Source organism: Onychomys torridus, chromosome 5 (assembly GCF_903995425.1).
Source record: "Onychomys torridus chromosome 5, mOncTor1.1, whole genome shotgun sequence".
In the NCBI taxonomy this organism is placed as follows: domain Eukaryota; kingdom Metazoa; phylum Chordata; class Mammalia; order Rodentia; family Cricetidae; genus Onychomys; species Onychomys torridus.
The window spans coordinates 114955753-114982901 of record NC_050447.1 but is presented as its reverse complement, the minus strand read 5'-3'; the positions used below and the strand labels follow the sequence as shown (position 1 = coordinate 114982901).

The 27149-nt window shown below is 43.9% G+C and overlaps 1 protein-coding gene across 1 annotated transcript in view; it reads left to right on the top strand.

The window, feature by feature from the left end:
- The first annotated feature begins 10933 nt into the window (after positions 1–10933).
- Positions 10934–27149, top strand: part of LOC118583439 (androgen dependent TFPI regulating protein) — a 63991-nt gene continuing 47775 nt past the window's right edge. The window contains exons 1-3 of the mRNA XM_036186763.1: positions 10934–11101; positions 22901–23035; positions 24686–24787. Of these exons, the coding sequence (XP_036042656.1) occupies positions 10949–11101; positions 22901–23035; positions 24686–24787 (390 nt within the window). The 5' untranslated portion in view covers positions 10934–10948. The remainder of the gene's footprint in view (positions 11102–22900; positions 23036–24685; positions 24788–27149) is intronic.

Here is a 27149-nt window from a genome sequence, read left to right as displayed (position 1 = left end):
AAAGCAAGTTCCAGAAAAGGCGCAAAGCTACACAGAGAAACCCTGTCTTGAAAAAAAAAAAAAACAAATGAAGTAAATCAAACTGAAAGACAATGATGAAGGAAGGGAATCTAAAGAATCAGGAAGACAGCAAATGCAATGTATGAAAATCAGAAATAACTGGATGGAGTGGGAGGGATATTAATGCTGAGTTTCTCACTCACTGCCCAGCTCTCTGATGGGTGGAAAACTCAAGTCCTGAGCATAAGGAGTGGACTGCATACAGCAGTTCATTCAGCAGCAGTAGCCACAATAAGGTTTAAGTGGGTTGGGCAGTAATGGTGCACACCTTTAATCCCAGCACTTGGGAGGCAAAGGCAGGTGGATCTTTGTGAGTTTGAGGCTAGCCTAGTCTACACAGCTAGTTCCAGGACAGCTAGGGCTACTACCCAGAGAAGCCCTGTCTAGAAAAACAAAATAAAACAAAACAAAAAATATCTAGGGATGAGAACAAAGTGATAGGGGGATACCATGGGGGATGAATTTATTAACCAAAACTATGGTCATATGAAGCCTTACAGAAATGACCAGTTTGTAAGTTAGTTAGACACTGTAATATATGGTAAAGGGTATTAAGCAGAAGTATGCTCCTGGGGTAGACAATATTGCTGTCAGAGACTGAGTTATTGAATGAAAATCTCAGTTCCAGGCACAGGATATCTCCCTATGAGCTATTTGTTAGGGAGGCCCAGAGGAACCCAAGACAACACAGTCTATTGTCCTTGATCTTGGTTGCCCAACTTAACTAGACAGTAAGACCCTATTGCTGAATATACCACTAACTTTGGATGCAGGACATGGAGAAATCAACCTTGACTGACTAGGAAACTCTCCCTTGCTGGCTAGCTTACATGGTGCCAAAAGTTGCTATGGAGGGCTCTGGGGGAGAAAAATGTATAAATGACCTCACTAAGTACTGGACCCTGAATGTGACAATACCCACTGGCCTGGCAAGATGTGCCCACTGGTGCATTTGTGGCATAGAGGTTACAGGAGTAACCAAGCACATTCTGATTGAATATGAAGCCTGTGCTACAAGATGGATTTCAAACCTGGCTCAAAGCTCATTCCTGGCAAGATCGTAGACCTCAAAAGAGAACCTACTATTGTTGTGTCAAATGGACCCCCTGTCAGACCGCGTTCCAAATATTTAAGCCTATGAGTCACAGCAGTTGTGGTGGCACAAGATCAAATTAGTCAAAATTCCAACACATATGGGGAGGGGCCCCTGAGGCTCCACCCTTGGAGGGGGAAATATTAGCTCTAGATGATTTCTGAGGGAAGGAGAGTCACTCTCCTTTCGTGACATGGCCTCTGGTAGGTTGCCCATCTCGGGGTTGGCTCCATACCCATGTGCATATGGGCAGTGCTAATGAAATTCAGGAGCTTATAATAAAAGAAAAAGAAGTTGGGAATGAGAGGGGTGGTGGAAATAGAGGCAGGTGCATGGATATGATCAAAATACATTGTATGCTGTATAAAATTTTCAAACAATAAGTGAGTGAAAAATATTGTAGTGAGAGGGGAGACAATCACTACCTCCCTGCCCCACCAACTGCAGGAGATCCAGAAATAGATTACCATAACAACCAGAAACCTTTATTTGACAGTTTGACAGACTATCTGTGATTGGTTATAGTTCTCGCCTTATTTACATGCCCACATTCAGTCCATCAGGACCCAGTGGTTTCTTAGGAAAATCAGGCTGCCTAAGGCTTCAACACCAACCTCTCCTGCACTCTTGGACTCATCAGAGGAGGCCAATACAAACTTCAGAGCCAAGCTAGTGCTTGGTGACAAGAGCCCTTCTCTAGCCAACAGCCACTTCAAATATGATGGTAATACAGCGCTGGTGGTGGCGCTGGTTGCCGGTGGAGAAGTCATGGGCCACGTTATAAAGAGCTTTATTAGAAAGAAACAGGGAGAGGCCAGCCTGGTCTATAGAGCGAGATCCAGGAACGACACAAAGCTACACAGAGAAACCCTGTCTTGAAAAAAAAGAAGGAAAGAAAGAAAGGAAGGAAGGAAGGAAGGAAGGAAGGAAGGAAGGAAGGAAAGAAAGAAAGAAAGAAAGAAAGAAAGAAAGAAAGAAAGAAAGAAAGAAAGAAAGAAAGAAAGAAAGAAAAGAAAAGAAAGAAAAGAAAAGGAAACAAAGAAAGAAACAAAGAAAGAAATAGGGGATAGGAGGGGAGCCAGGCCTGGCGGGAGAGGAGCAGAGCAGGGAACTAAGAGAGAGAATACAGACAGGAAACACAGAAAGAGAGTGTAGGGGTCCATGTTCAGCTTTTTAAGGCAGGGATTATGTGACCACATGGCAGGTACATAGTCGCCTGGCCCATTGATGATGTAAGACACCAGAACCTGGAAGAGTGAGAGCAGCATCCTAACATATAGGATAAGAGTAATTCTTCTCTTGTGAACCCTGCTTAACAATTAGAAGATTCAGCATCAAGTGAGACAAGACTACTTACTATACTTAAAAATAAGAAAGAAAAATGAGTCAAAACAGAAGGAGAGAAGGAGGCCATACTTTTCAACTATTGTAAAAACATATACACAAGTAGAATATGGTAAACTCTGTATGTTGTCATGTCCAGACAGTCAAATGGATACACTCCAATCACTGTAAATAAATCAAGATGGAATCTTATTCAAGTAATGTAGAAAGCCACAGAAGCAAGAGCAGAGGTGTGAGACACAGCAGAACAGACTGAAAACAAAGAATTAAATGGTAGACATTTAATTAACAGATAGCAGCTACCTTAAAACACAAGTGGTATAAATACAACAGACATCACTGGAAGAGTCATAAACTCATTGCCTGTCTCAGGATGTCCCATCTTCCTTGGGGAGGCTAATGTGAGACCAGTTACCCTGGGTAGGCAGAGTTAATGAGCTCTTGCAGTCCTGGATCATCTTTCAAGGGAAGCATCCATCTTAGAATGGCTCTGCAAGCTGACCAGGTAGGAAGTTAACTGAGTAGTACTTATACATGCTCCCACTGAAGTCTGAGTCTCCTCCCTCCTTCCTCTTCCTGTCTTTTCATGGAGATCACCTGTAATTTACCTGTTGCCATGAGTCCTGTGGAGGACACTGGATGGGTCAAGCTCTATCACAGGGACTCAGCATCCCATTGGCTGTTCCTGAGGCAGCTCCCTCATGTTGAGTGTTGAGATGAAGCTGGGATAGCAAATGTTCTCACATGACTGGCATGGGGTTACTTTAATCATTTTCTTCGGTATAGTGACTGTGTTTCCGATGATTTCCTCAAGGCATTCAACCCTAGTTGACTCTTCTGTATATTTGAAATGACAGAATAATATGCAGGATAATTTAAAATCCATAACTACTTTATGCATATCCCCATTATAGCACTTATCACGCCTTGCTGTAATTTTTTGTTTACATATCTGTCTCTTCTACTTGGCTTTGCACTCCTTCGGGACTTAGGCTATGAATTCACTCATCTTAGATTCTGACTCCTCCTCTGAACACAACAGCTTAATGTTCTGAACATAGTAGGTTTTTAATGAATGAGACAGCTTTGAAAGACTCACTAGCCAAACACACCTGCCGTGCATAGATACTTTTATCCATAGATAATTTCACTATAATTATTTGTTTTTGAGAAAAAAGCAAAAACCATATACATTTATTGTACATAGCTTAAAGTTCTAAAGTATGCATATGTATAAATGGTTAAATCAAGCTAATCAACATGCACTACTTTACGTACCTTTTGTGGTGAGAATGCTTAAAATCTTTTGACAGTTTCCTTCTTATTGATGATATGTAGTCTTTGACAGTTTCACAGATGTACAGAATGCATTCTGTGTACTCTTAACTCCTGCCCTCTCCTATCTTCTTCCCATTGGTGTTACCCATCCCCGCCTCCCTATAAGTCCCTTTCCCACATTCACACCTCTTTGTTTTTATTTTTATCAGGACCATCTGTGTGACCAAGTCTGGACTTATCCATGAAAGCAGTGGTTCTCCACCTTCCTAAAGCTACAACCCTTTAACACAGTTCCTCATGTTGTGATGACCCCCAAGCATAAAATTATTTTCATTGCTACTTCATAACTGTAATTGTGCTACTGTTATGAATTGTAATGTAAATATTTGTGTGTTCCCATAGTTTTAGGTGACCCCTATGAAGGGGTCATTCAACCCCCACCAAAGATTTGTGACCCACAGATTGAGAACCGCTATATTGGAGTATCATGTGCTTACCTTTGGAATATAACTGAAAGCAATGACTGCCCCCCCCAATCCATCACTAGCCAATAGTTCAGCAGGTAAGGGTAAGGCCACATGAGGTCTGCAACCCACAACTGGCTGTTGACAGACCCTGTCTTGTGTAGGCAGCTGTAGTTACTGTGAGGTCATGTTTGCAATGGTTGTGCCATTTTCTGAAGACAGACAAAACTTCACATCTCTCCTCCCTATCTTCGGCTCTTACAATCTCTCTCCTGCCATGCTCCCTCTTGGAAATCTTTAAGTACCTAATGCATTGTTACTAACAGTAGTCACCATGATATGCAAATGGTCTCTTGAACTCAATTTTCCTTGGAACTGAAATTTTGTCTATTAACAGTTCTCACTAGTTTCTACTCCCACCCTTGCTTCCATCCCCCCAATAATTCATAATTCAATTAAAAAACCATCATTGTACCCAATGCTCCTATAGATTTACTTATAGACTCTTCATATAAGTAAGACCTTGCTGTATTTGTCCTTATGGACCTGCGTTACTTTGTTTAAATACTGTTAACTAGGTTCAGCATGATGCTAATGGCAAGATTCTTCTTTATGCAAAGGCTATAGCACACCTTGTGTCTATTATATGCCACATGTTATTCATGTCTTCATTTACTACTGGACACTTAGATCTCATACTCCAAGTACTAAGAGTAGTGCTGCAATAACACGGGGAGCAGACGTGTCTTTGACATTCTGACTTCATCCCCTGAGGATGTGTGCTCAGTGTTGACATTGTAGAATCATATGGTAGAACGGTTCTGATTTTTAACGGAAGCTTTACAGTCCATAGTGGCTGTATCAATTTGCCTTATCACTCAGGGTGTAGGGTTCCTTTCCTCCACGTCCTTACCAATACTTTTTTTTTATAATAACCATTGTGACAGAAGTAAGTTGATATCTCAATTTTGATTTTAATTTGCATTTACTGGTGATTAGAAATATTGAACATTTTGTTCATGTGTTTGTTGGCCATGTGAATACTTTCTTTTGGGAAATATTTCTTCACGTCTTTTCCTTAGTTTATTTTGTACATTTTACCGTACTAACACAAGTTCTCACTGTATAGTCTTAGCTGGTCTGGAACTCACTATGGAGACCTAGCTGGCATCAAACTCTCAGAGATCCACCTGCCTCTACCTACCACACCCAGCCTCTTTACGAATTTTAAATTAGTTGTTTACTGTCTTGTTTGACAGACATTTCTAAAACACTATCTCCTCAGCACTCTGATAAGCTACAGGAATTAAAACAGAATTTCTGAGTCCTAAGAAATAACAGTATCTTTAACAAGTTGAGTTCCTGATCATGTGATTTTCAGAGACGTGGGGGTGTCAGGGAAGAGGTGGGGATTATTTAATGCAGCTGGTTCAGGAGGAGGCCAGGGAGGAATTCCCAGAGAAGGAAACTGCTAGGGTGTGCCTCAGAGGGTGACTCTGGTCAGACTTGAGGGACAGATGTCATGAGGGACTAGGAAGGAGCACACTTGTAACCTGGGCAGGTTTAGGTGGGAAGTTCTGTCAGTTCGCAGTTCTTAGAGGAACATCCTCTGACAGACCCAAAGTGAGGCTGGGGAACAAACCAAGGCCACGTGATAGCGGGCATCTCACTACAGCTTGTGAAGGCAGATATCACGTAATAAGTGACATTCATACAGAAAAGGGATGGACATCAAGAGTGACTGTGGCATTGTATGAAGTATCACTCCTTGGTCTTGTGAAGAACAGAGTTGAGCAACAAACTAGAATAGGGAAAAATCAATGAGAAGACAGCTGTTCTCACCAACAGGAGAACTCAGCATCTAGAGGAAGAGTGGAAAGAGACTGCCTGGAGCCTGACTCAGGAGATAAACTGCCTGGTTTCATTCCCATTTGGTCTGCTCTTCTATCCAGTGCATACACTTCCTGAGACCAGGGATTGGATCTTATTTCTAAAGAAACCCCTGGATGAAGAGCTTCAAGTGGTCAATGCCCCCTGACAGTTGGAGAATCAGTCTCCTCCAGGGAGACACTCTCACATAGGTTGTCCAATCACAATGGGTCATCCCTGGACACATGTGCATACAAGCAAAGCTAAGTTGACCCAGTAGATCATACTTGTAACAATAATTGAAAAAGAGATCATGGGGGCTAGAGAGATGGCTCAGTGGTTAAGAGCATTGGCTGTTCTTCCAGAGGACCTGGGTTCAATTCCCAGCACCCACATGGCAGCTCATAACTGTCTGTAACTCCAATTCCATGGGATCTGACACCTTCACACCAATACACATAAAATAAATTATTACAAAAAAAGAGATAATGGCTAGGCAGTGGTAGTGCATGCCTTTAATTTTAGCACTTAAGAGGCAGAGGCAGGTGGATCTCCGTGAGTTCGAGGACAGTCTGGTCTACAGAGTGAGTTCCAGAACAGCCAGAACTACAAAGAAAAACCCTGTCTTGGAAACCAGAGAGAGAGAGAGAGAGGGAGAGAGAGAGAGAGAGAGAGAGAGGGAGGGAGCTGGAGGTGGAGGGGTGGGAGTGATGTGCTGTGTTCATTCATGTATGAAGTTCTGGAAAAACTACGAAACAAAAACTAAGAAAGAAATATCCATGGCCTAGTCAATTCCTAGCAAATTATATTTGCTTGATAGGTAGTTACTCGATACCAATATGAATTTAAGTTAAAAACTCACACCTCTGTCTCCTGGGAGTACAGAGCTACAAGAGAGGCACTTCTGTGAGTCTAATATTTGAAGCATGAAACGTGTATGTGTGTGTCTTTATTAGTTCCTCTTAAAAATTAAATTCCTGCCGGGCAGTGGTGGTGCATGCCTTTAATCCCAGCACTCGGGAGGTAGAGCCAGGTGGATCTCTGTGAGTTCGAGGCCAGCCTGGGTTACCAAGTAAGTTCCAGGAAAAGGCACAAAGCTACACAGAGAAACCCTGTCTCAAAAACAAAAACAAAAAATTAAATTCCTGCCAGTTTTTTAAGGTACATTTTAATTATTCCCTTTCTCCTCTCTATAAAATGCAGCTTCTAATTCTTGAAGAAAGGAGGAATGCAGGCAAAGAGCAGACTAGGCCTGTGTTAGTTCAAAATTGGTGGCTAAATGGTCACATTCATTGCTTGTTAAAGTATATCCAGCTACACACTAGTGATCAGAGTTCCTGCCCAGCATGCACAAGGCCCTGGGGTTGATCCCAAACACTGAAAAAGATTAGGTATAGTGGCTTGTAATCTAAGCACTTGGGAGGTGGAGGCAGATGAATCAGAAGTCCAGATGTTCAAGGTCAGCCTGGGAGATGGCTCAGTTGGTAAAATGCTTGCTTGAAAAGCACAAGGACCCAAGATCAATTCCTAGCACCCACATTACCAACATTAGGCATGGTGGTACATGCCTGTGATCCTAGAACTGGAATGTGGATAGTAGGTCTGTCTCTAACCCAGGGCAAAGGCTATCTGAGGTGCCTATTAATATATCTGATGCTGGCCACCAGGTTCTTCAAGCATCCCTCAGTCCCCACCTGTTACAGGGTTTTCCTGCCTGGCATACCCTTCCCCCTACCCTAAACTTCTCTAGTGCAGGAACTGGACTGGGCAGCCCTTCCCCCAGCAGCTGGTCCCTACATAACCTCAGCCATCTTGGCTTCTTGGTGGCCTCTCTTGGTTTCTGCTCTCCTGCCTCTTGGCTCCTGGCTCTCACCTCTCTTCTCTGCCCTCTCCTCACATGGCCCAGTTCAGTTTGCACATCATGTTCACTCTGGACTCTCCCAAATGCCTCTGCCCATATTCTCCCTTATAAAAAACCTCAACCCCTTAGGAGTAACCATGTCCTTTTATTTCTTTTTTTTCATTCAGTGAGGACAAGAAGATTCTGGGGGTTTACTGATCATCCAGTCTAGCCTAATAGATGAATTCCAGGCCAATGAGAGACCTTGACTCAAATGAGGTAGAGATGTTTCTAAAGGGTGGCATTTAAGATTGTCCTCTGGTCTCCAACACCCATGTGTAAAAACAGAATTACACCTGTGTACCCAAGTGTGCCCCCCCCCAAACATTTTAAGAGTTCACCATTATCCTTACCTATACATAGAGTTCCAGGCCAGCCTGGGCCCTGTCTCACAAACAAAACAAATAACAATACAAATCAGACATACCAACAACAACAACAAAAAATAAAAGTAGCAAAAACTCTACCTGATATCATACCTTGGGACAGATACCAGACTGCTTCATGAAAGTGGATCTGATCATCCATCTAGGGATATTAGAGATATTACATTGTAATGCAGATGTGGTTATAATGTAGACTTCCTTTTGGTGACAGTTTTGAGTCAAGTTTTATTAGAAAATTTAATTTAGAAGCTACATAGTTTTTACATACATAAAATACACATTTTTATTTCAATGCTGACAATTAGTTGGAATCACAAAACAAATATTAAATACAGTACAAACACATTTAAATACATCAATATTTATCAGATGTCTCATTGACAAATGTGAATACACACCAGAGATTTGAGGGTTTTTGTTGTTTGTTTGTTTTTTGTTTTTTGAGACAAGGTTTCTTTGTGTAGCTTTGTGCTTTTCCTGGATCTTGCTCTGTAGACCAGGCTGGCCTTGAACTCACAGAGATCCGCCTGCCTCTGCCTCTAAAGTGCTGGGATTAAAGGCGTGTGCCACCACCGCCCGGCGAGATTTGAGTTTTGATCTTCTACTCCTTCCCATCTTTACCTTAATCTTTACTCAACCCTGGTCTTATATTGGAGATTGAGATAATTTTCTGATAAGAAGATAAATACATAAAAGTCACTTCGAGGAGAGAAAATACTGAAAGGGGGGGCAGCAGGTACTCAGAGCCAACGTTTCTCTGTCCCCTTGAGATCCACTAGTTACCAGTGTGGACCTACCCTACCTCCTCAGTGCTCACTCAGCACATTATTGTAGCATTAACATCATTATGGTATGTAAAGTGTTCAGAGAACTGGCATCCATAAAGCGCTTGGAACTATGCTTAAGGAAGCAGGAGAAGCCTTGTTATTTGCAGTTTTAGCCTAGGCCATGGAAGTTTGCAGAGCATGGTTTTCTGTTTTAAATGTTTAGGCCTTACCCGAATTCATCAGGTAAAAGCCCACCTCTCACAGTGATGGCATCAAGTAAAAGGTGTGGGCTGTAGACAAGTTCTGAACATGACGACAAAGGAGTCTTCACAGATTCTGGCCCCAAAGATGCCCACAGGAGCTGTTTTACGTCTTTCCCATGAGAGGTCATGGTGAGGTTACATGTGTTAACTAGAAAATGAACCTGTGCTAGATGTTTCACGTGCCAGCACCAGGAGAAATGAGTTTATTTATAAGCCAAAAGTTTGTAATTTTCATTGTAGCATTTCCAACAGACTAAGAAATGGTTACCCTGAAGACATGCTGGCTTAGGACCACTCTCTCTCTCTCTCTCTCTGAGTCCTAATGTTTGGTCTAGTTGACTTTTCATGGATAGATTAGTTCTGGGTTTCTTTGTGTTCTCATAGCCCCCTTGAAGTTCTTCTTCTCAGTTCTTCTTCTTTGTTTTTGTTTTTGTTTTCAAGACAGGGTTTCTCTGTGTAGCTTTGTGCCTTTCCTAGTTCTCACTCTGTAGCCCAGGCTGGCCTTGAACTCACAGAGATCCATCTGGCTCTACCTCCGGAGTGCTGGGATTAAAGGCGTGCGCCACCACCGCCCAGCTTCTCAGTTCTGATAAACCCTGGTGAGGTCATCAATAGCATTAGCTGCAGACTTCCCTAATGGCTCCAGGGGCATTTCTCAAAGAATTTGCTCAACCCTCCAAGTCAGTTGCCCAGGGAAACAAGCTGGTGATGTCACAAGGCATGCCCCTTGCAGTTCTCCTTCAGCCCCCTTCTGCACTGGCTGAGGTAGGGTCCTGCCCATTGCTCTCCCAATCCAATTATGTCTTCTATTCCCCAGGGCAGTGCAGAAGCCCTTGCTTCCCCCGAGCCATGTCTCCACTCAGGTATGCTGGCCAAAGCTATCACCCTAAGCTTCTTCCCTCTGGGCACAAAAATGCTCTGCAGATGGAATGTCTGGACCTCATTAGTTCTCTGGTGTAAGGGCAGGGGGAGATTGAGACTCCCTTGAGTCTGTTCCTAGAAGATAAAGGCTGTTTCAAGCTTGAGAATGTCCCAGAGATTTCACAAGTAGAATGACTATACCTGGTTTCCTTATCTGTCATAAACACACCCAAGTTTCTACTTCCTGCTTTAAGAGAGCCTCTCATTCTTTGTAGAGACACCATTACCACTGCTGACTTTCTGACCAAATGAAAAGGAAGAACAGAGGCATGACCTTTTACTGAGTTGGCATTTGTAGCAAACAGGTCATGCAGTAGGCTGTGCCCTGTTCGAAGTACAGCTCTTTGGTGGTGCTTACCTCAAAGCCATATTTTGAAATATGTGCAAACTGTCAGGTTATCTAAATGCAGCTATCTGAAAGAGTTCCTCCCAAGGCTATAAGAAAAAGTGCCTAAGAGAGAAGCAAACTCCAGCCTGTGTTGAAACTCTAATTCCCAGAGGCCTTTGTTCCTACAGCCCTCCAGTCTGAACAGAGAGCAGCCGTGACTCCCAGGACTCAGAGGCAAGGCCCAAGGCAGCACACTGCTTTAATCCACGGAAGCCATGACAAAGACAACCACTTGCGTATACCACTTCCTTGTTTTGAACTGGTACATTTTCCTCAATTATTACATCCCACATATTGGAAAGGATGAGGAGAAGTTAAAGGAATTCCATGATGGTGGACGTTCAAAGTACTTGACACTCCTTAATCTGGTAAGTCTGTGTGTCTGTGTCTGGAATCAGGTTATTATCAGCAATGTGAGAGCTTTTCCACGTACCACTTTACTAAACACAGGTCCCCCGTGTCTTCTTTCTTCATGGTTGGAGAGTTTTGGGGTTTGCCCTGTTATTTAGCAATTTGCTCTGAAGAACTCAGTTTGGAAACTCTCCATAGCTACTGGGGTGTCTAATTGTTAAATGCTCTTTACAAAGACTCTTGTGGGGGAGCACAGGCTTGTGTACGAAACACAGGAGAGATTTTGAACCCTGCCTGAGAGTCTCTGAAAAGAAGGCGGAGTGCTGCACGTTGTGTAGGAAGTGTGATTTCCAATGGAGGAATAATGTCCGTTGACAGCGTGTACCCACTCACAGATTTATCCAAGCAAAGCAAACACATTTGCCGCCTTCCTCTCCCACTAGAGTTTTTTATAGGCTCAAGCTCCTTCTGAAAGGAGAGATCACCCGAGCCAACAACCAATACACAGTTTCAACTATTTTAAAACCAAACTTAAAACTTAATCCTTTCTTGTCTTCCTAACCTGGCTGACCACGTGCTACTGAGCAGTCTGAATGAATGGAAGAAAAACTGCCTTGTAAGAAGTACTTTAGGAGAGAGAGACAGACAGACAGACACAGAGAGAGAGACAGAGTGTGTGTGTGTGTGTGTGTGTGTGTGTGTGTGTGTGTGTGTGTGTTAAAAGATGAAATTGGAGCATCCTTCAGACATGGGAATTGACATTTAAGTTTTTGTTGTTGTTGTTGCTAAAATACACAGTTCCATAAAAACACCTGATTTCAGGGAGCTGGAAAGAATATTCTTGTTTTCAAGATTTATTTTTTATTTTATGAGTGTTTTACATGCATTGCCTACATGTATGAATATGTGTCACATATATTTCTGGTGCCTGTGGAGGCCAGAAGAGGGCATTACACCCCTGCAACTAGAGGTACAGAGGGCTGTGAGCTGATATGTGGGTGCTGGGGACTGATCCTGAGTTCTCTGGAGGAGTAGTGGGTATCCTTAACTGAAGAACTGTCTCTCCAGCCCTATGATCAGAATGTGCTAATTTTTCAGACTTACAATCCTCATTTTGCAATCAGAGCAGACAAAGGGTCAGAAAAAGGGACACTGGAATGCTGAGTTCAGATTGAAGGGGCCTTTGGGGCACTGTCCCCTCCCTTCTGGCCTTGTGTTCACCTTTTGGTAACAGAATATTTTGAGTTTTGCATAAGCTCTCTTGTGCCAGAAAGTGTCAAGGTGGCTGTTTGTTTCAGTCTTGAGATTTTTATGAGGGAAAAAGTTGGAAAAGAAAACAAAAATTGGTTGTGTAGACCTCTAAGAGTACTGTCAAACAATGAGGTTTGTATCTTTGTCGGGTCAATTGGGGCCGTACGTCTATCCATGTTTAGTCTACTAATCAAACTCAGGCTCCGGTATTGGCCATTCTACCGTACAGAATCGCAGAGCAGTGGAACAGACTTACTGCCTAGGCCACCTCCCCGACCTCTTCCCGCTTTCACTGCCCTTTCCCCTCATTTTCTGTCGACTGGCCTATCCAACCTTGATGGTTGTTTTTTTTTTTTTAAATGTACCATTTTTCTTTATTTTGTGTGCATGTATGTGTGTATGTGTTGAGATCATGTACCCACAATGCAGGGGTCAAAGGACAAAGCTCTCTCCTTCTGCCATGTGGGTCCTTAGGATTGAACTCAGGCCATCAAGCTGGGCAGAAAGTACCTTTACTTAAAGAGCATCTCATGGCCCAAATCATATTCTAGTTTAATCTCATTTTCTGCCTTCCTGTTGAATTAGCCACCAAATCAAGCCCTACTTGTTTCTCTTTTTGCTGGGCCAGCCTTTCCCTCCTGACCCTTCCTGCCTCCCTCATTCCAAGCTTGCCAATGTGCATCAGAGGACCACAGTAGCTCTACATTGCCCTGTCCTATCCGAAGTGCCTGCCCCTCTAATACTCAGATTCCAGATTGATCTTCCGAAGCTCTTTTTTATTTTGCTTGAATTCCTTTTCACATCATGGACTCCTTTGGAAAACCAAAACCAAAAGCCACACTCACCCCTCAGGTCCCCAGGAAAGCTGGTATAGAGAGGAGGTCTCACTCTCTTGGTTCTGGGACGCTGGACACAGGAGGTGGACTGAGCAGAGTTCTCCAGAGAACACCGCCAGACTGTGCCATACCTTTGCCAGACCCTACAACCTATCCCTTCATTTGTCAGTTACCCCACAAAATAAACCTCCCTTTTAACTACGTGGAGTGGCCTTAATAATTTCACCAATAACAGGCAGCTGTGTCCATTGTTTTATCTACAGGTTTCCTTCCTCATTTCTCTGCTCACATTCCCAAACAAAGGCCTGCTGGCCTCTGTTCACAGATCTGCTTCCTCCACAGACTTCCACGGCCCACCTGAAATCCCATGTACAGCGCTGTTCTCCAACCCTTACCCTTGCTCTCAATGTGAATGTAAAAAGCATCTGAACTCTTACTAGCTCAAAACCAGTTCCACCTCGTCGGCCCGTATCAACCAGAGCCACTTAGAGTTTTCTTTGTGTCTGCCAGGAGAGTGGGGCAGAGGGCACTCAGGTACCAGAGCTCTGCTCACTTGGTCTATGGTAGGTGTGGCTGTGTTTTCTGCTTCCCCCAAGTGATCTCTTCTGGCCCCAACATGCGAGCAAAGAAGATATTACCTGCAGTGATTTCCTTTCTATGCTCTTGAGAGTATGACTTTAGAGTGTTCCCCAAGATGGGTTAAGTATATTTTAGGGGAGCCATCCAAGGATAGTTTTCAAGTAGTGTGATTATAATATATGTTTGAGCCTCAAAATTTCTACCTCTTAAGATCTCACATGTTCATTTATGGCTATTAGTTTTTAGCAGATTTGTATTTTATATGGAAAAATTGATCAGGCTTTAGAGGTCTCCTAACTTTAACACAACACTCATGTTTATTTTACTTCAACCTGGCGAAATCAGTATCCAATCCAATGTAGCAATAATTGTTATTTTATTTTACATTTCTAAATTTTTGCCTGCATGTTTGTATGTGTCCTGTGTGTGTGCAGTACCTGAAGAGACCAGAAGAGGGTATAAGATCTAGAACTGGAGTTATAGGCAGATTTGAACCATTATGTACATCCTGAGAACAGAACCTTAGTTCTCTGTAAGAGCAGTAAATGCTCTTTAGCCACTGAGCCGCCTCTGTAGCCCATCAATTTAGCAGGAATTGTGGACTTCCTCTTTTTATTTATATTTCTTAGTTAATCAAACATAACTATTTCAATGCCTTTGTAGTATGCCCTGCTAGTCATGTTAATCTTCTGTGTGTTTTCTTCATGTTAACATATAAACTAAAATGGATGTCACTAAATTTTCATACAGGTTCTGTTTTGTTGATCCCCACCCACACATCTTTCCTCTGTCCTTCTAGCCTCACCCGTTCGGTCCCCAGCAGCCCCGTTCTTCTTTCGTGTCACATGCATCCTTGAACTTTCCTTTTTTTCCTCCCCGTTTCCTCCCTTTCATAGTCCCCTTTCTGGTTTCCTGACTTAGAAGCTCCAGCCTACACCTACAAATGGTAACATCTAGAACCTAGATGTGAAGGAAAATGTGTGGCGTTTGACTTTCTGAGTCTGGTATACCTTTCCTCTCAGACGTCTTTCATTTCTGTGCCCCTCTTGAATAACCAAGCCTGTCTTATTTCAAGTCAGATCTTAGAGCACTGCACCATTTTCTGCCTGAAACTGCCCCCTAGGGAGACCAGAAAGAAGCCATAGAAGCTGCCAGAGTTGGTGGCTGGTAGCTAAGAAGAAAAAGGTGAGAGGACAAGAAAGTCACTATTGACAAGACAGAAAGCTTGCCCCAGGGAGAAGCTGTGTGCTCTGGTGGCTGTGTTCCTGGTACGGTTCCTCAGTCCACTGCTTACCATCTATGACCCACGACCTAGGGCTTTATGCCATTCATTTACACATTTATTAAGTAGGAACAAAAATAATAGAAGCTAACAGCATGGCCACGAACTTAGAAAGCCATCAACATGGTGTAAGCAGAAAAAGGAGAGGAGATGGAAGGGAGACTGGAAGCTTAGAGTTATCTTGTGTTTGACAGAGATGGGTAGTGTGAGATGTGGTGACTTACCTGAATGTGGGTCTCCTCACTAAGTCCTCAGTGGATGGTAGATCTGGATGAAAGCCAACCACTGCCCCCATAGCTCCTGTGTGTGCCTCCTCCCACTACATTCTCTGTCACTTAGCTAGAAGAGAATGTGTGTTGAGACACCCTCTTCCTCCTATAGCTGCTGGGGTAGACATCCTTGATACTCGGGCTTTGGGGGAAGGTATAGCTTCTGGCTCAAGCAGAGAGCAGTGAGTCCTCCCAAGTGAGGAAGCCCCGGACAGCTGAGTACAGAGACCAAGCTAGACAGTCTGCTGTGCTAGCTCCACTGGTTACTGTAGTACCCACTTTGGTACCTGGAGGCAAACCCTTGCTGTCCATCACTGAGTTAAGATCTTCATCTGTGAAGCTCAGTAGCTTTACAGAGTCCAAAAGACACAGGAGTGATGTCCCTCACAACAATACTTAGTGCTACCGACTTAGCTCATGAAGGGATGAGTGCTCATAGTACACAGTGAACAGATATCTCCAGTGCCCAAATGAAGCAATTTAAACTGATGGGGTAGCCAGGATGGACAGCATTTTGGTAAGTTCTTTAAACACCGTGGAGAGATCTGTGATGAGAAGCCTGGCTTCTGGAGCCAGAGCACTGGCTGTCTACTTACTGTGTGATTTGAAGTGAGTTACCTAACTTTTCCACATCTTGGTTTGTTCCTGTGTGGCACTGAGGAAAGCGTATCTTCCCACCTCCCCAGAGCTGAGAGATTCAGTCCCCAGCTCCCAGATGGTGTGTGGGCTTCTGATGGTTCACAGGTGATCTCTCTTCCCAACAGCACCCGCAGCCGGGGAAAACTGCCTCCACCAGCGCCTTCCCTGGGGTTGCCAAGGGGCCCACTTCAGGGAAGCTCTCTCTGTAGGACTCCCCTACGAATCTGCTCTGCCCCCAAATCCTTCTCCCTCCCTGTCAGAGATTCTCTGCGGGTGTTATCCTCAATGAATTCCCTACAGGCATATCTCTGAGCCACAGACTGTTTCCTACTCATCCTGGCTTTTATCCCCAAAAATAACTTACAGAAAATGTTCCTTCCTCCTCCTCCTCCTCCTCCTCCTCCTCCTCCTCCTCCTCCTCCTCTTCCTCATCTTTTTCTCTTTCCCTTCCCCTATTTTCCCAGTAAAGGTAAACTGACATAGAGTCCTGGCCTGTACTATCTCTAGTACAATTCTGGGTTCCTAACTGGTACTCCAGGGATGCTGGCTGAATGAATTGATAATCAGAACACAGTTCTAATTGGTCTGAGCTGCTTGCCAAGAAACTCCTTCCTTCCTGTAAGTTGCTCTATCCCAGGAAATGCTCCTGCTCTATAAAAGCCACTGTCCTCAGCTACACTTGGCCAAGGCTTCTTACACTCCTAACCAACATATTCCACAAAACCCTTGGTCTCTCTACTTTTATCCTTGTTATTACAAATTGTGTCCTTGACATGATTGGTCCTCCTGGTTTTGTTAAATTCCCTTGTTTATCTTGGCTTCTTTTTTTTTTTAAGATTTATTTATTTATTATGTATACAGAAGAGGATGCCAGGTCTCATTACAGATGGTTGTGAGCCACCATGTGGTTGCTGGAAATTGAACTCAGGACTTCTGGAAGAGCAGTCAGTGCTCTTAACCTCTGAACCATCTCTCCAGCCCTTTGGCTTCTTTTTTTTTTTTTTTTTTTTTTTTGTTGTTGTTGTTGTTTTTTTTCTTTTCTGAGACAGTTTCTCTTGCACCCCCTCTCTCCTCTCCAGGTCTGGCTCATCATGACTGTGCCTTTCTTCTTCCCAGGGTCCTCTCTGTCCCTGGAAGTCCTGCCTAGCTATTGGCCAGTCAGCTCTTTATTAAACCAATCAGAAGGTGCTTGGGCAAAGACACATCTTCACAATATAAACAAATATTCAGCAAAAACCTAGGGGTGAAATTTCCCACACCCACATTGTCATGTCCACTGGTAGTATCATTATGTGGGTCTTATTTAGACCGTATCATTGAGATTACATTGGTGAAACTTCAGTCTTTTTTAACCTAGATGCACATGATGAATGAGTGGGGATTGTGTACTTCACACCAGCCCAGATGGCCTTTGCTGAGGATCCTCTCCTCCTTCCCAGTCAATTGCACCCTCTCACTACCACCAGACAAAATGTCTGACCCAGTCAGTCCCTATGTCCTCTTTAATTTGGGAACAGTCTTTCACTGCAAGGGTTACATCAGGTTGAGGGAAGAGCAAGGAAAGTCCCGGTGTGGCCGAGTCAGGCCCGGAGCCTTGGGCTTGGCACTGGGTGGCTTGACTCATCCAGCAGGAGTCATAATGTCTTGTTCAGGGGACTTGTGGAATCTCCCTCTCTGGAATTATTATTTTTCAAATGGAAGAAATTTTCATTTCCTGGGGTTGTTTAAAAAGGTTTTGGCTTTAGGGCAAGGAAATAAACTTGATGACTTAGAAAGGGTAAGTTTCCATGATTTTAAGATCCTCACGGATTTGTGAAGACATGGAATGTATAAACTAAATATCCTTTAGCTGCAGTTTCTTAAATCACATTAGTTATTTTCTTAAAATGTAAATTCAGCTCTGTCACTGGTCATAAGTTTGTTAGCTAGCAACAGAAACAAAAGAGAGCCAACAAACTTAGAGCAGCAGCATTTCAGGAAAAGGCCCAGAACATTCCACTGGAGTAGAATCAGGGAAGAGCTGGTAGAAAAGATGAATCAGAAAGCATCAGCTATGAAAAGGCTTTGATCAACAGGACACCATGAAGCCTGCTTTCCTGGGAGCCACTGTCCCAGGATAGTGAATGATGAGCAGGTCATTCTCTATCTGCATGACCCAAGATGATCCCAACATTCCCTCGACACTCCTCAGGACTCCCTGGAACCCCTGGTTTCTCACCCTCCTCATCCTCCAACTCTGCTCAGTGGTTCCTTTATACCCTAGCTCTTGCTGCATCTTTCCCTCAGCAGCATCCATGTGTGACCTGTCACTGACCACGTATTCCTTGTTGACACTGATATGACATGTCAGTTGAGAGATCCAAGTGACAGTCATTGTGCTGTAAGTTTCTGAAAAGCATCCCAATTCGTGCTCTGTTTCTAGAGCCACCACATCATTGGCAAGGCTGTCCTAATGGATAATGGAAGTTTATTGTGTCACTGTTTTGGAAACTACAAGTCTGACATCAAGTCTTCTCACTGGCTTGCTGCCGTCCTGTCTTTTCCTTGTATCTTCTCATGGTCTTGCCTATGTATATCTGTGTCCTAGAGTACACTAGTTAGATTGCATGGGCCTGCCTGTGTGTGCTCATTATAACCTAATTCTTTAAAGACTCTATTTCCAAATATAGTTACATTCTGAGAATTCCTCAGGTATTTGAACATCAACAAATACATTTCTGGAGGGGATACAGAGGAGTCCATAACTGTGGCATTTTCTCCTGATAACTCTTTTTTTGTTGTTGTTGGTAGATAAGCAGATCACTACCCATCTGAATGATCTGAGTTGACCCAAGTGTGCTCTTGACACCCCTCAAGACTTCCTAGAACCTCTAATTTCTCACACTTCTCATCCTCCAACTCTGCTCAGTGGCCCCTGTATGCCCCAGCTCTAGCCTATGTCTTTGACTTGGCAACACCCTAGTGCCTTCCTCTCCAACACTCATGTGGGACCTGCTGCTACCCGAATATTCATTGTTGATACTTATGTGGGATGTCAGCACTCAGATCAATGGCAGCAAGACTGCCTCACACTGAGTTGGCATCTGGAAATGCCAGTGTGGCATATGTCTTGCAAGACGATGTGTGAGCCGGGGGTGGAGGGGGAGAGGTGATTGTCACATTTACAGTGGGGAGCTAATTCATATTGATGGAGAGAAACCTCGGAGGAGCTGAGTAATATACTTTCTTCCTTAATCTGGTTTCCACACTCCATGGCTGAGATGGGCAAGGAAGAAGATGGGCTTGACTCTCAGTGACTCTGAGAAGCTCTGGCCAAAGGACGTAGGGTAGGATAAACTCACTCTCTGGGTGGAGGCAGTCTTTCTTCCAAAGATGCCAGATCTTGAGGATGATCAGTGTGTGATGAAATGCTGTGTTGACCAACAGAGCCCAGACCCCATAGTTGCTTCTGCAAAGACAGGAAGGGGCTGCCACCACCAGAGTATCTGGAAGTGAAACTAGGTCTGAGAGCTATGTGGGTTGGGGAAGGAGGAGGGAGAAGATGCAACTTCTGACATCCGTGTGCAAACGACTGTGAGCACATTCAGAATTCTACAGCTCTTGGGCTTAGTTCCAAAGGCACAGACAGCAGGAATAAACATTGTGGAGGGAACCTCTGCATGGCATTTAGAACTGGCCATTTCCCTGCCTCCCACACACACCCTCTGTCCTTGGGAAGCCTCCTGCTCTGCTAGGCACCTTGACTCTCCCCCAGTTTGTTTTCTGCCCCTGAATCTGCCTCGGCTACCTTGGATAACACTTGCCTCACCCCGTGCCGCACAAAAGGAAACTTCCCAGCATTTGTCCCCTACTCATGCTCCCTTAGTGATTCCATTCCACCTCAAAGGACTGGCTACCTAAGTCGTCTTCTCCCACTCCCATCTCTCTGAGACCACCCGGTCTATATTTCCAAGAGGATGTTTGGTTAAACAGATGGGCCTCAGTCTCAGCTACCCAGGATGAGGAGAACCCAGGAATGTGGCAAGTGAGATGCCTCAGCTGGTCAAGTGCCTGGGCACAAGCTTCAGGATGGAACTGTCATTTCATCACCTACGTAAGAGGCCAGGTGTGGTGGCATGAACCTGTAATCCCAGCACAGAGGAGGTAAAGATGAGCAGATCGATTGTTTGCTGAGCAGCCTAGCTGAAGCAGAGAGCTTCAGGTCCCAGTAGAATCTGCCTAAAAAACCAGGATGGAAGAAGGCTCCTGAGGAACAACACCCAAGGTAGATCCATGGCTAAACTTCCCTCCACCCCACCAACACACACACCAGAAAAGGCAGCCTTGGAAAGATTTATTAACCTCCCCCCCAATTACCTGGACTTTGTCTACAGGCCCATTAAAAGGGAATCTCTAGGGTAGAAACCAGACATTGATACTTTTCAAAGAAGTATTTTATCTTCTCACTCAGGTAGAATTATTCTCCTCCGACCTCCCACAGAATTTTGTGTGGACTGCTTGAGAAATCTGATGTTTTGTTTGTTAATTTCTCTTTATCCCATTTTCCTCAAACCCCCATCCACTAAGACAGGGTTTCTCTATGTCACCCTGGCTGTCCTGGAACTCGCTCTGTAGACTAGGCTGGCCTCGAACTCACAGATATCTGCCTGCCTCTGCCTCCTGAGTGCTGGGATTAAAGGTGTGCACCACCACCACTGGCAAATTTTCCTCATCTTTAAGATGGGCCTGCAAGCTTAATGCTAGCACATCATGAGAATGTTTGAAAATTAACAGTGAGTCTCAAGTCTGGCATTAACAAGTCATGACTATAAGTCAGCTGTTGGAGGTCTGAGTCCTTAGTAAGACCATGAATGATGGATGTCTAATCCAGAGGTTTCTGCCTATGTAAGGACACATAAGTGCTTCCTTAAAAATCACCATTGGGCCCTTCTTCCCAGGGACTGTGATCCCAACGTCTACAGGAAGAGAAGAGCCTGGCTCTCTGAGAAGCTCCAGGCAGTGCACTTGCTGCTGGTCTGAGGACTCAGTGGTGAGTCACAGCTGAGTCCACATCTGCTTCTTCCCCCACTTATGCCTCAGCACAGGGAGTGTCCTGAAGCCAACTTTAGATCTTTGCTCCAGCCTAGACTTTAGACACTGTTCCCCAACAGCCAACTCGCATCAGTTATTAACCCAGCTCCCCTGGGATCCAGAACCCAACTGCCCCTCACATGCCAATGCAGAGCTTCTAAAGATTGAGATGACTTCAAATTCAACCCGATCTCTGCATAGTCAGCACCCACCAGGCCTTAAATTAGTGGCTGTAACATTGTATAAAATTCTAAGACCACTGAAGGTTTGCCTCTCAGGCCATACTAAGGGCTCAGTGTAGCTGGAGAGCTTTTCTCCAGGTCCCACTAAGCCCCAACAGTCCAGTAGCCCACTTATAAAATGAACACAAGATGCTTATATTATTTAAACTGCTTGGCCATTAGCTCAGGCCTGCCATTGTCTAGCTCTTATTCTTATATTCAGCCCATTTCTATTAATCTATACTTTGCCACATGGCTCGTGGCTTACCTTACATCTCACTTGTCATGGCGGCGGCTGGCAGTGTCTCCCCACCTCAGCCTTCCGGTTCCTAGCATTCTCTTCTCTGCTTGTCTTGTCTATACTTCCTGCCTGGCTACTGGCCAATCAGCATTTTATTTACACAGAGTGATAGCCACAGCAGCTCAACATCCCAAATCCAAAGCCAGGTAACTTGACTTCATGCACAAAATTATTTTTTAAAAATATAGTTTTAAATAATATTAAAAAATATATTTTAAAAATATAAGGTTACCTTCAAGCTATTTTTAAGAAGGGAGCATAAACATTAAATGAATTTTGTTTGTACACTTGAGTTTTATCCCCATTGTGTGTCAGTATTCTAAAATCTGGACAAAGAAATCAATAATCCAAAATATTTCTAGGGCCAATTTGGGTAAGGGGCCTTCAATCTTACTTGAGTGAAAGAGACTCTGTTTCTCTCTTGCCTTGCCTCACGGACCACATGGAACTCAGCAGCTGCCAGAACTCTGGGTCTTGCTTCTGATATCCCGTGATTTAAATCTCTCCAATTGTCAGATTGCCTCTCTATGGCCTTCAGCCAGGCCCCTGCACTGGCTTCACACTATCTACATTTTCTTATTTTCTTCAAACAGCCCAGGGCTCCATCTTTGTGCTCATGACCCTCATTATGGCTTTCTCAGTGAGAGTTCAATGTGTGTGTGTGTGTATGTGTGTGTGTGTATGTGAGAGAGAGAGAGGGGGGGGAGAGGGAGAATATGTGCATGTGTACATACATGTACATATGTGTGGAGGCCATAGGTCAACTGTATTTTGTGAGTCAGTGTCTTTCACCGAAACCATAGCTCACCAACTGACTGTGTTGATGGGCTGGTGATTTTAAGTGTCCACATGTCTCTACCCTCACCCCACAGTGCCAGGGTTACAGACACGTGCTGCACCATACCCTGCTTTTACATGAATGCTAAGGATCTGAACTCAGTCTCTCATGTTGTGAGGATTGGGTTGTCTCCCCAGCCCTCTAGGCCTTTTCTGTAATTCTCTTTCCTGGAAAAGGACTCATGGCCATGCCACCACTGTGCTTGGTCCTTCTCCCTAGCTGTAGATTTGGGTCTTAAGTCTGTGCGGCCATGCGATACACCTCATTACATCCTCCCTGTAAACTCTTATTTGTTTCCATTTTAGCTGAAGGCCATTAGACTAAATACTGTATACATTATTATCTCATAAATGAATTTCCTCCAACAGTTTTTGTATGGAAAGTCAAGGCCCAATGAGCTGGAGTCCCAGCCCTTGGATTGGCTCTCCACCTAAGCAACACTACATCCCCTCCTTCTCAAATCAACATCGCTCCCACAGGGTTGCAGTCTTCCCTCAGTGGCAAATGCTCATTTGTTGTAATGAATTCAGCTCTTGCAGGCCATTTTCTTTGGGGTCGCCTGCCTGGATGATGTGCTGAAAAGAATCATAGGAAGGAAAGACATCAAGTTCATCACATCCTTCAGAGATCTACTTTTTACCACATTGGCTTTTCCTGTCTCCACAGTAAGTGCCCAAATGTGTATCTCACACCATAGGCATGTACAATGGATGGACACTTCTCCTGGAACAGTAAGTTTGTCTGGAGACTAGTTGTTATAACCAGAGCATCTCCATTTCCATAAATGTCCTGTCTGGGGGCTGACTACATTCACTGATGTCTTTAGGAAATAGGGTACATGACAGATGAGCTTATCATTAACTTTCTGTCTTTATGTAGGTCTTATGCTTGGTCCTTGTTGCTGCTGATAGCAAAGTTTAATCAAAATACAATAAAAAAAAAACAGTCTTCATGTTTGCATGCATGGTTTGCACCCACAAATTCAACTAAGGATCATAAATATCTGACAAATGAATAAAAATCAAACTAAAAATACTTATAACAACCATGTAACATTGTGCTGGATATTATAAAAAGTCACTCAGTGATTTAACACACACAAGAGAGTGTAAAAGGGTCTTAGGCAAATGTGATTCCATTATATACACAAGACTTAAGCATCTATGGATTGGAGTATCCTTGTGAATGATAGGGGTTGACCGTATAAATGGGACAGACTTGCTTCCATCATGATGGTGGGAAGGAAAGTCCTAGGTGGGGAAGAATATCCCCTGTCTATACATTCAGAAGGCTATCAAATACAAAATTTGAAAGAAAAAAAAAGACATAAGATCAGCAAGCCACACCCAAGCAGAAGTAAGCTAGTTTGCTAGTGCTGCCCACATTGCTATCACACTGTTTATGCTTCAGCTCATTAGCTGGGATGGAGACAGACTGAGATCATACATGCGGGCTGTGCAGCAGGGCCTGGGATTAGAAATCACTACCTTATTTCACCCACCATGGTCCTGCTTTCTGTGGCATGGAGACTTCAAAACCAAGTGAACAATGAAACTTTCTACCTCCAGTGAGTTCTCAGATGGGGCAAGCACTTAGCATTCCAGGTTTCTTTGTGGAAAATCTCCACCTCTACTCTCAGAAAATCTTCTAAAGTTCAAGATGTTAAAGGGAACAGTGGAGTCTGTTCATTTGTCTTGCAAATTGAGCCTATGCATGTTCAGAAGGTAGTGTGATGGGAGAACTAATAGCCTGCCCCCTCATTGTAGCACAGATCATCACAGAGGGCAGACTGTGATAGGACATACAAGGGATACAGGAGACACAGATGAATCCAAAGTTTGGAGCAATGGAGAGAGCAACTCTCACTTTCCTAGCTCACAAATGATCTAGTGCTTAGCCCTACTCCAAGCCTCCCTGTTGTCTTTGCCATGGCTACTTAAAGGGAGGAGGGGGCAAAGGACATATGCCAAGCCATTCCATATGCTCATTCATAGTACTCTTGGTATTAGCTTAGAGAGAGGTCATTGGTAACAATGAACGACTTGTGGTCTATGTATCCTTTTCATCTGAGTCTTCTCTGCATGCCACGATGGCCACAGTCAATTTCTAACCCATTGCCCTCATTGGAGAATCCCCAGAGAACCAGGATATACTGTTATACAATAAGCATTTCCTCTTTCCTTTTATGGCCCTAAAATGTATATCCAATGTCCTTCAAACCACCATCAATTTTTATGTTGCTATTTCCTTGGTTAGCTTTGAAACCTCTGTTGAAAAACAAATCTAATAATAGTACTTTTGTGTTTCCTCTCCAGTTTGTATTCCTGGTATTCTGGACCCTCTTTCACTATGATCGAAGTCTTGTTTACCCCGAGGGCCTGGATGATTTCTTTCCAGCATGGGTTAATCATGCAATGGTAAGTAGAGAAATAATGAACTTGAACATCAGTGACTTTTATACTGAGTGCTAAAGTGCCTGTGCATGTTTCCAAACTGTTCTTCAGTGCCCTCCAGCCTGTCTCTCCCTCCTGTCACTATTAAAAAGCATGCTGAGCGCTGCTAGAGAGATAGATGGCTCAGTGGCTAAAGGTACATGCTGATTTTCCAGAGGCCTGGGGTTCAGTTCCCAGAACCTGCATGGTTGCTCATCAAGGGATCTGATGTCATCTTCTGACCTCCATGGGCACCAGGCAGGCGTGTGGTGCACATACATACATGCAGTCAAATGCTCATATACTCAAAATAAAAATAAGCAAACTTTTTGTTGAAAGCATCCTGAGGATATAAATCAGCAAATCTGCTGTTGCAGCAGAGGGAGTCCACTGAAAGCAAAGACAAGGAGCTGGACAGTTGTCATGTTGCTTAGAAAAACGTTGAAAAGTTGTGCTACCGGGAAAGGCGACCTTTGGCAGTTCTGAAAAAGAAGTGACTTTTGCCCATGACTAATAATGAAATTCATTTCCAGGAACAGAATAAAGGAAGGTTTAAACAAAATCTATCCCCTTGTCCAAACAATATGTTACTCTAAAGGCAAAGCATGGCCGCTCACTAAGATTCCTCCAGGACTGTGCGTCACAAACAAGATTAGTCTTTAAATGCTTCAGTGTGGTTTATCCAGGCATGCAGTTTTCATTGACTCCTGTTTTGAGGGGCTGCACTGAAAGCAGAACCTGCTCTAAGATGTTCAGGTCACTGGAGTCTGAAGAGTCGACTGTGACCTAGACAAGCAGGGCTGAGCAAGGTGTCAAGGTCTCCACTGCAGGCCTAAGCCTGACTCATTAGAAGCTGTGAGTATAGTCTCCCAGGGCAATCCTGGCTCAGCTTCTCCACACTTACACATGTATTTCCATACTACTGAGCAGGAAATAATGATTAAATAGGAAGATCTCAGGTTCCAGGAAGCAAGACAGGAACAAATCAGGAGAACTCATAAGGGCTTAAAACTCCCAAGTTTACCCAAAGACTTTCTTCTGCCCTTCAAAGCTCTCATTGTCTCAAAATTCATAACAATCGATGTGGAAAAGCTTCATTGCCCTCTAATACTACCCCATGAACCCCACACCCGGAAAACACTGTTTCAATATTTTTCTGAGAGAGATACTGACCATTGGATGAATTTTGTGCTCTGGTTTCCTCAAGACCCAAATCTCCATGTTGAATAATGTTGTTAGTTGGGCTGACTGGCCAATGAGTTTCCAGGGAATATACGCCAACCCCTGCTGAGTTTACTGCCACCTTGACCAGCTATTATGTGGGTACCTAGGAGCCAAGCTCAGATCCCCATGCTAGGAGAGCAAGCTCTTTACCAACTGAACCATTCCTCTACCCCTTTTCTTTCATATCACATCACACTGTGTAAAACATGTTCCTCGGGAGTGAGCTGATTCAATTCACACCTGCGTCTTTAGATAAGTACTACAACTTAAGTTTTACAAATGGGAAAAAAAAATAACTGAAAGGCCGAGTCACCTGCCTGGGGCCAGCAAATTCATCATCCATGGCTCATCTAGAGAGGGAATCCTGTAATCGGATGCTAATTCCCTGGTGCCTTTTTTACCAGAATTAATGCTTTGATGCAGCCTCACATTTCACCAGGAAATCCAAAGGAATAACTAATATGTCAAAGTGAGAATTTTCACTTAGAAAAAAAAAAAAATCCAGACTCCCCCATCTTATGCCAATAAGCCAAAATTTAGAGAAAGTGAGGAGACAGGAAGCATGCACCCACTGGGGCTGGATGCTACTGCCATAGTTTAAGAAGCAGAGCCTTGAAAGTTCTTTTCATCTGGAGCCAAACACACTTAGCAAGCATCCTCGCCAGCCTTCAGGAGCTCAGCTGCCTTTCCCACAGTGACTACCAGCTCCCTCCTTCTTCGAGCCCCACTTTCTACTGATGCTTGGATGTCTGCCAGGGAGTTGTGACGCTGATGCCTAATCCTGGTGACCTTGATAAGTAAACAGCCATATGGGTGGTTGATCATTTGGGAAGTGAAGAGCTGGATAATAATGTACATCATATTCACGAGCCAATTATTAATAGTAAGACAGATACTGTAGCGCCGAGATGCTTAAGCCTTTTTGTGCCTGCACAATGTGGGAGGGGAGAGTAGTGGGCCTGCCCCTCGCTCCTTGATTGTCCTCACCTCCATCCCTTAGGGAGATCAGACAAGAGTCAAAGGAGGTGGGCAGGCTGGGTTATGGGAGAAAAGGACGAGGCAACCTGCTATGGGTTAGACACTGGTGTTTCCATGTTTCTCTTCATTTAATTGGAGAAAATCC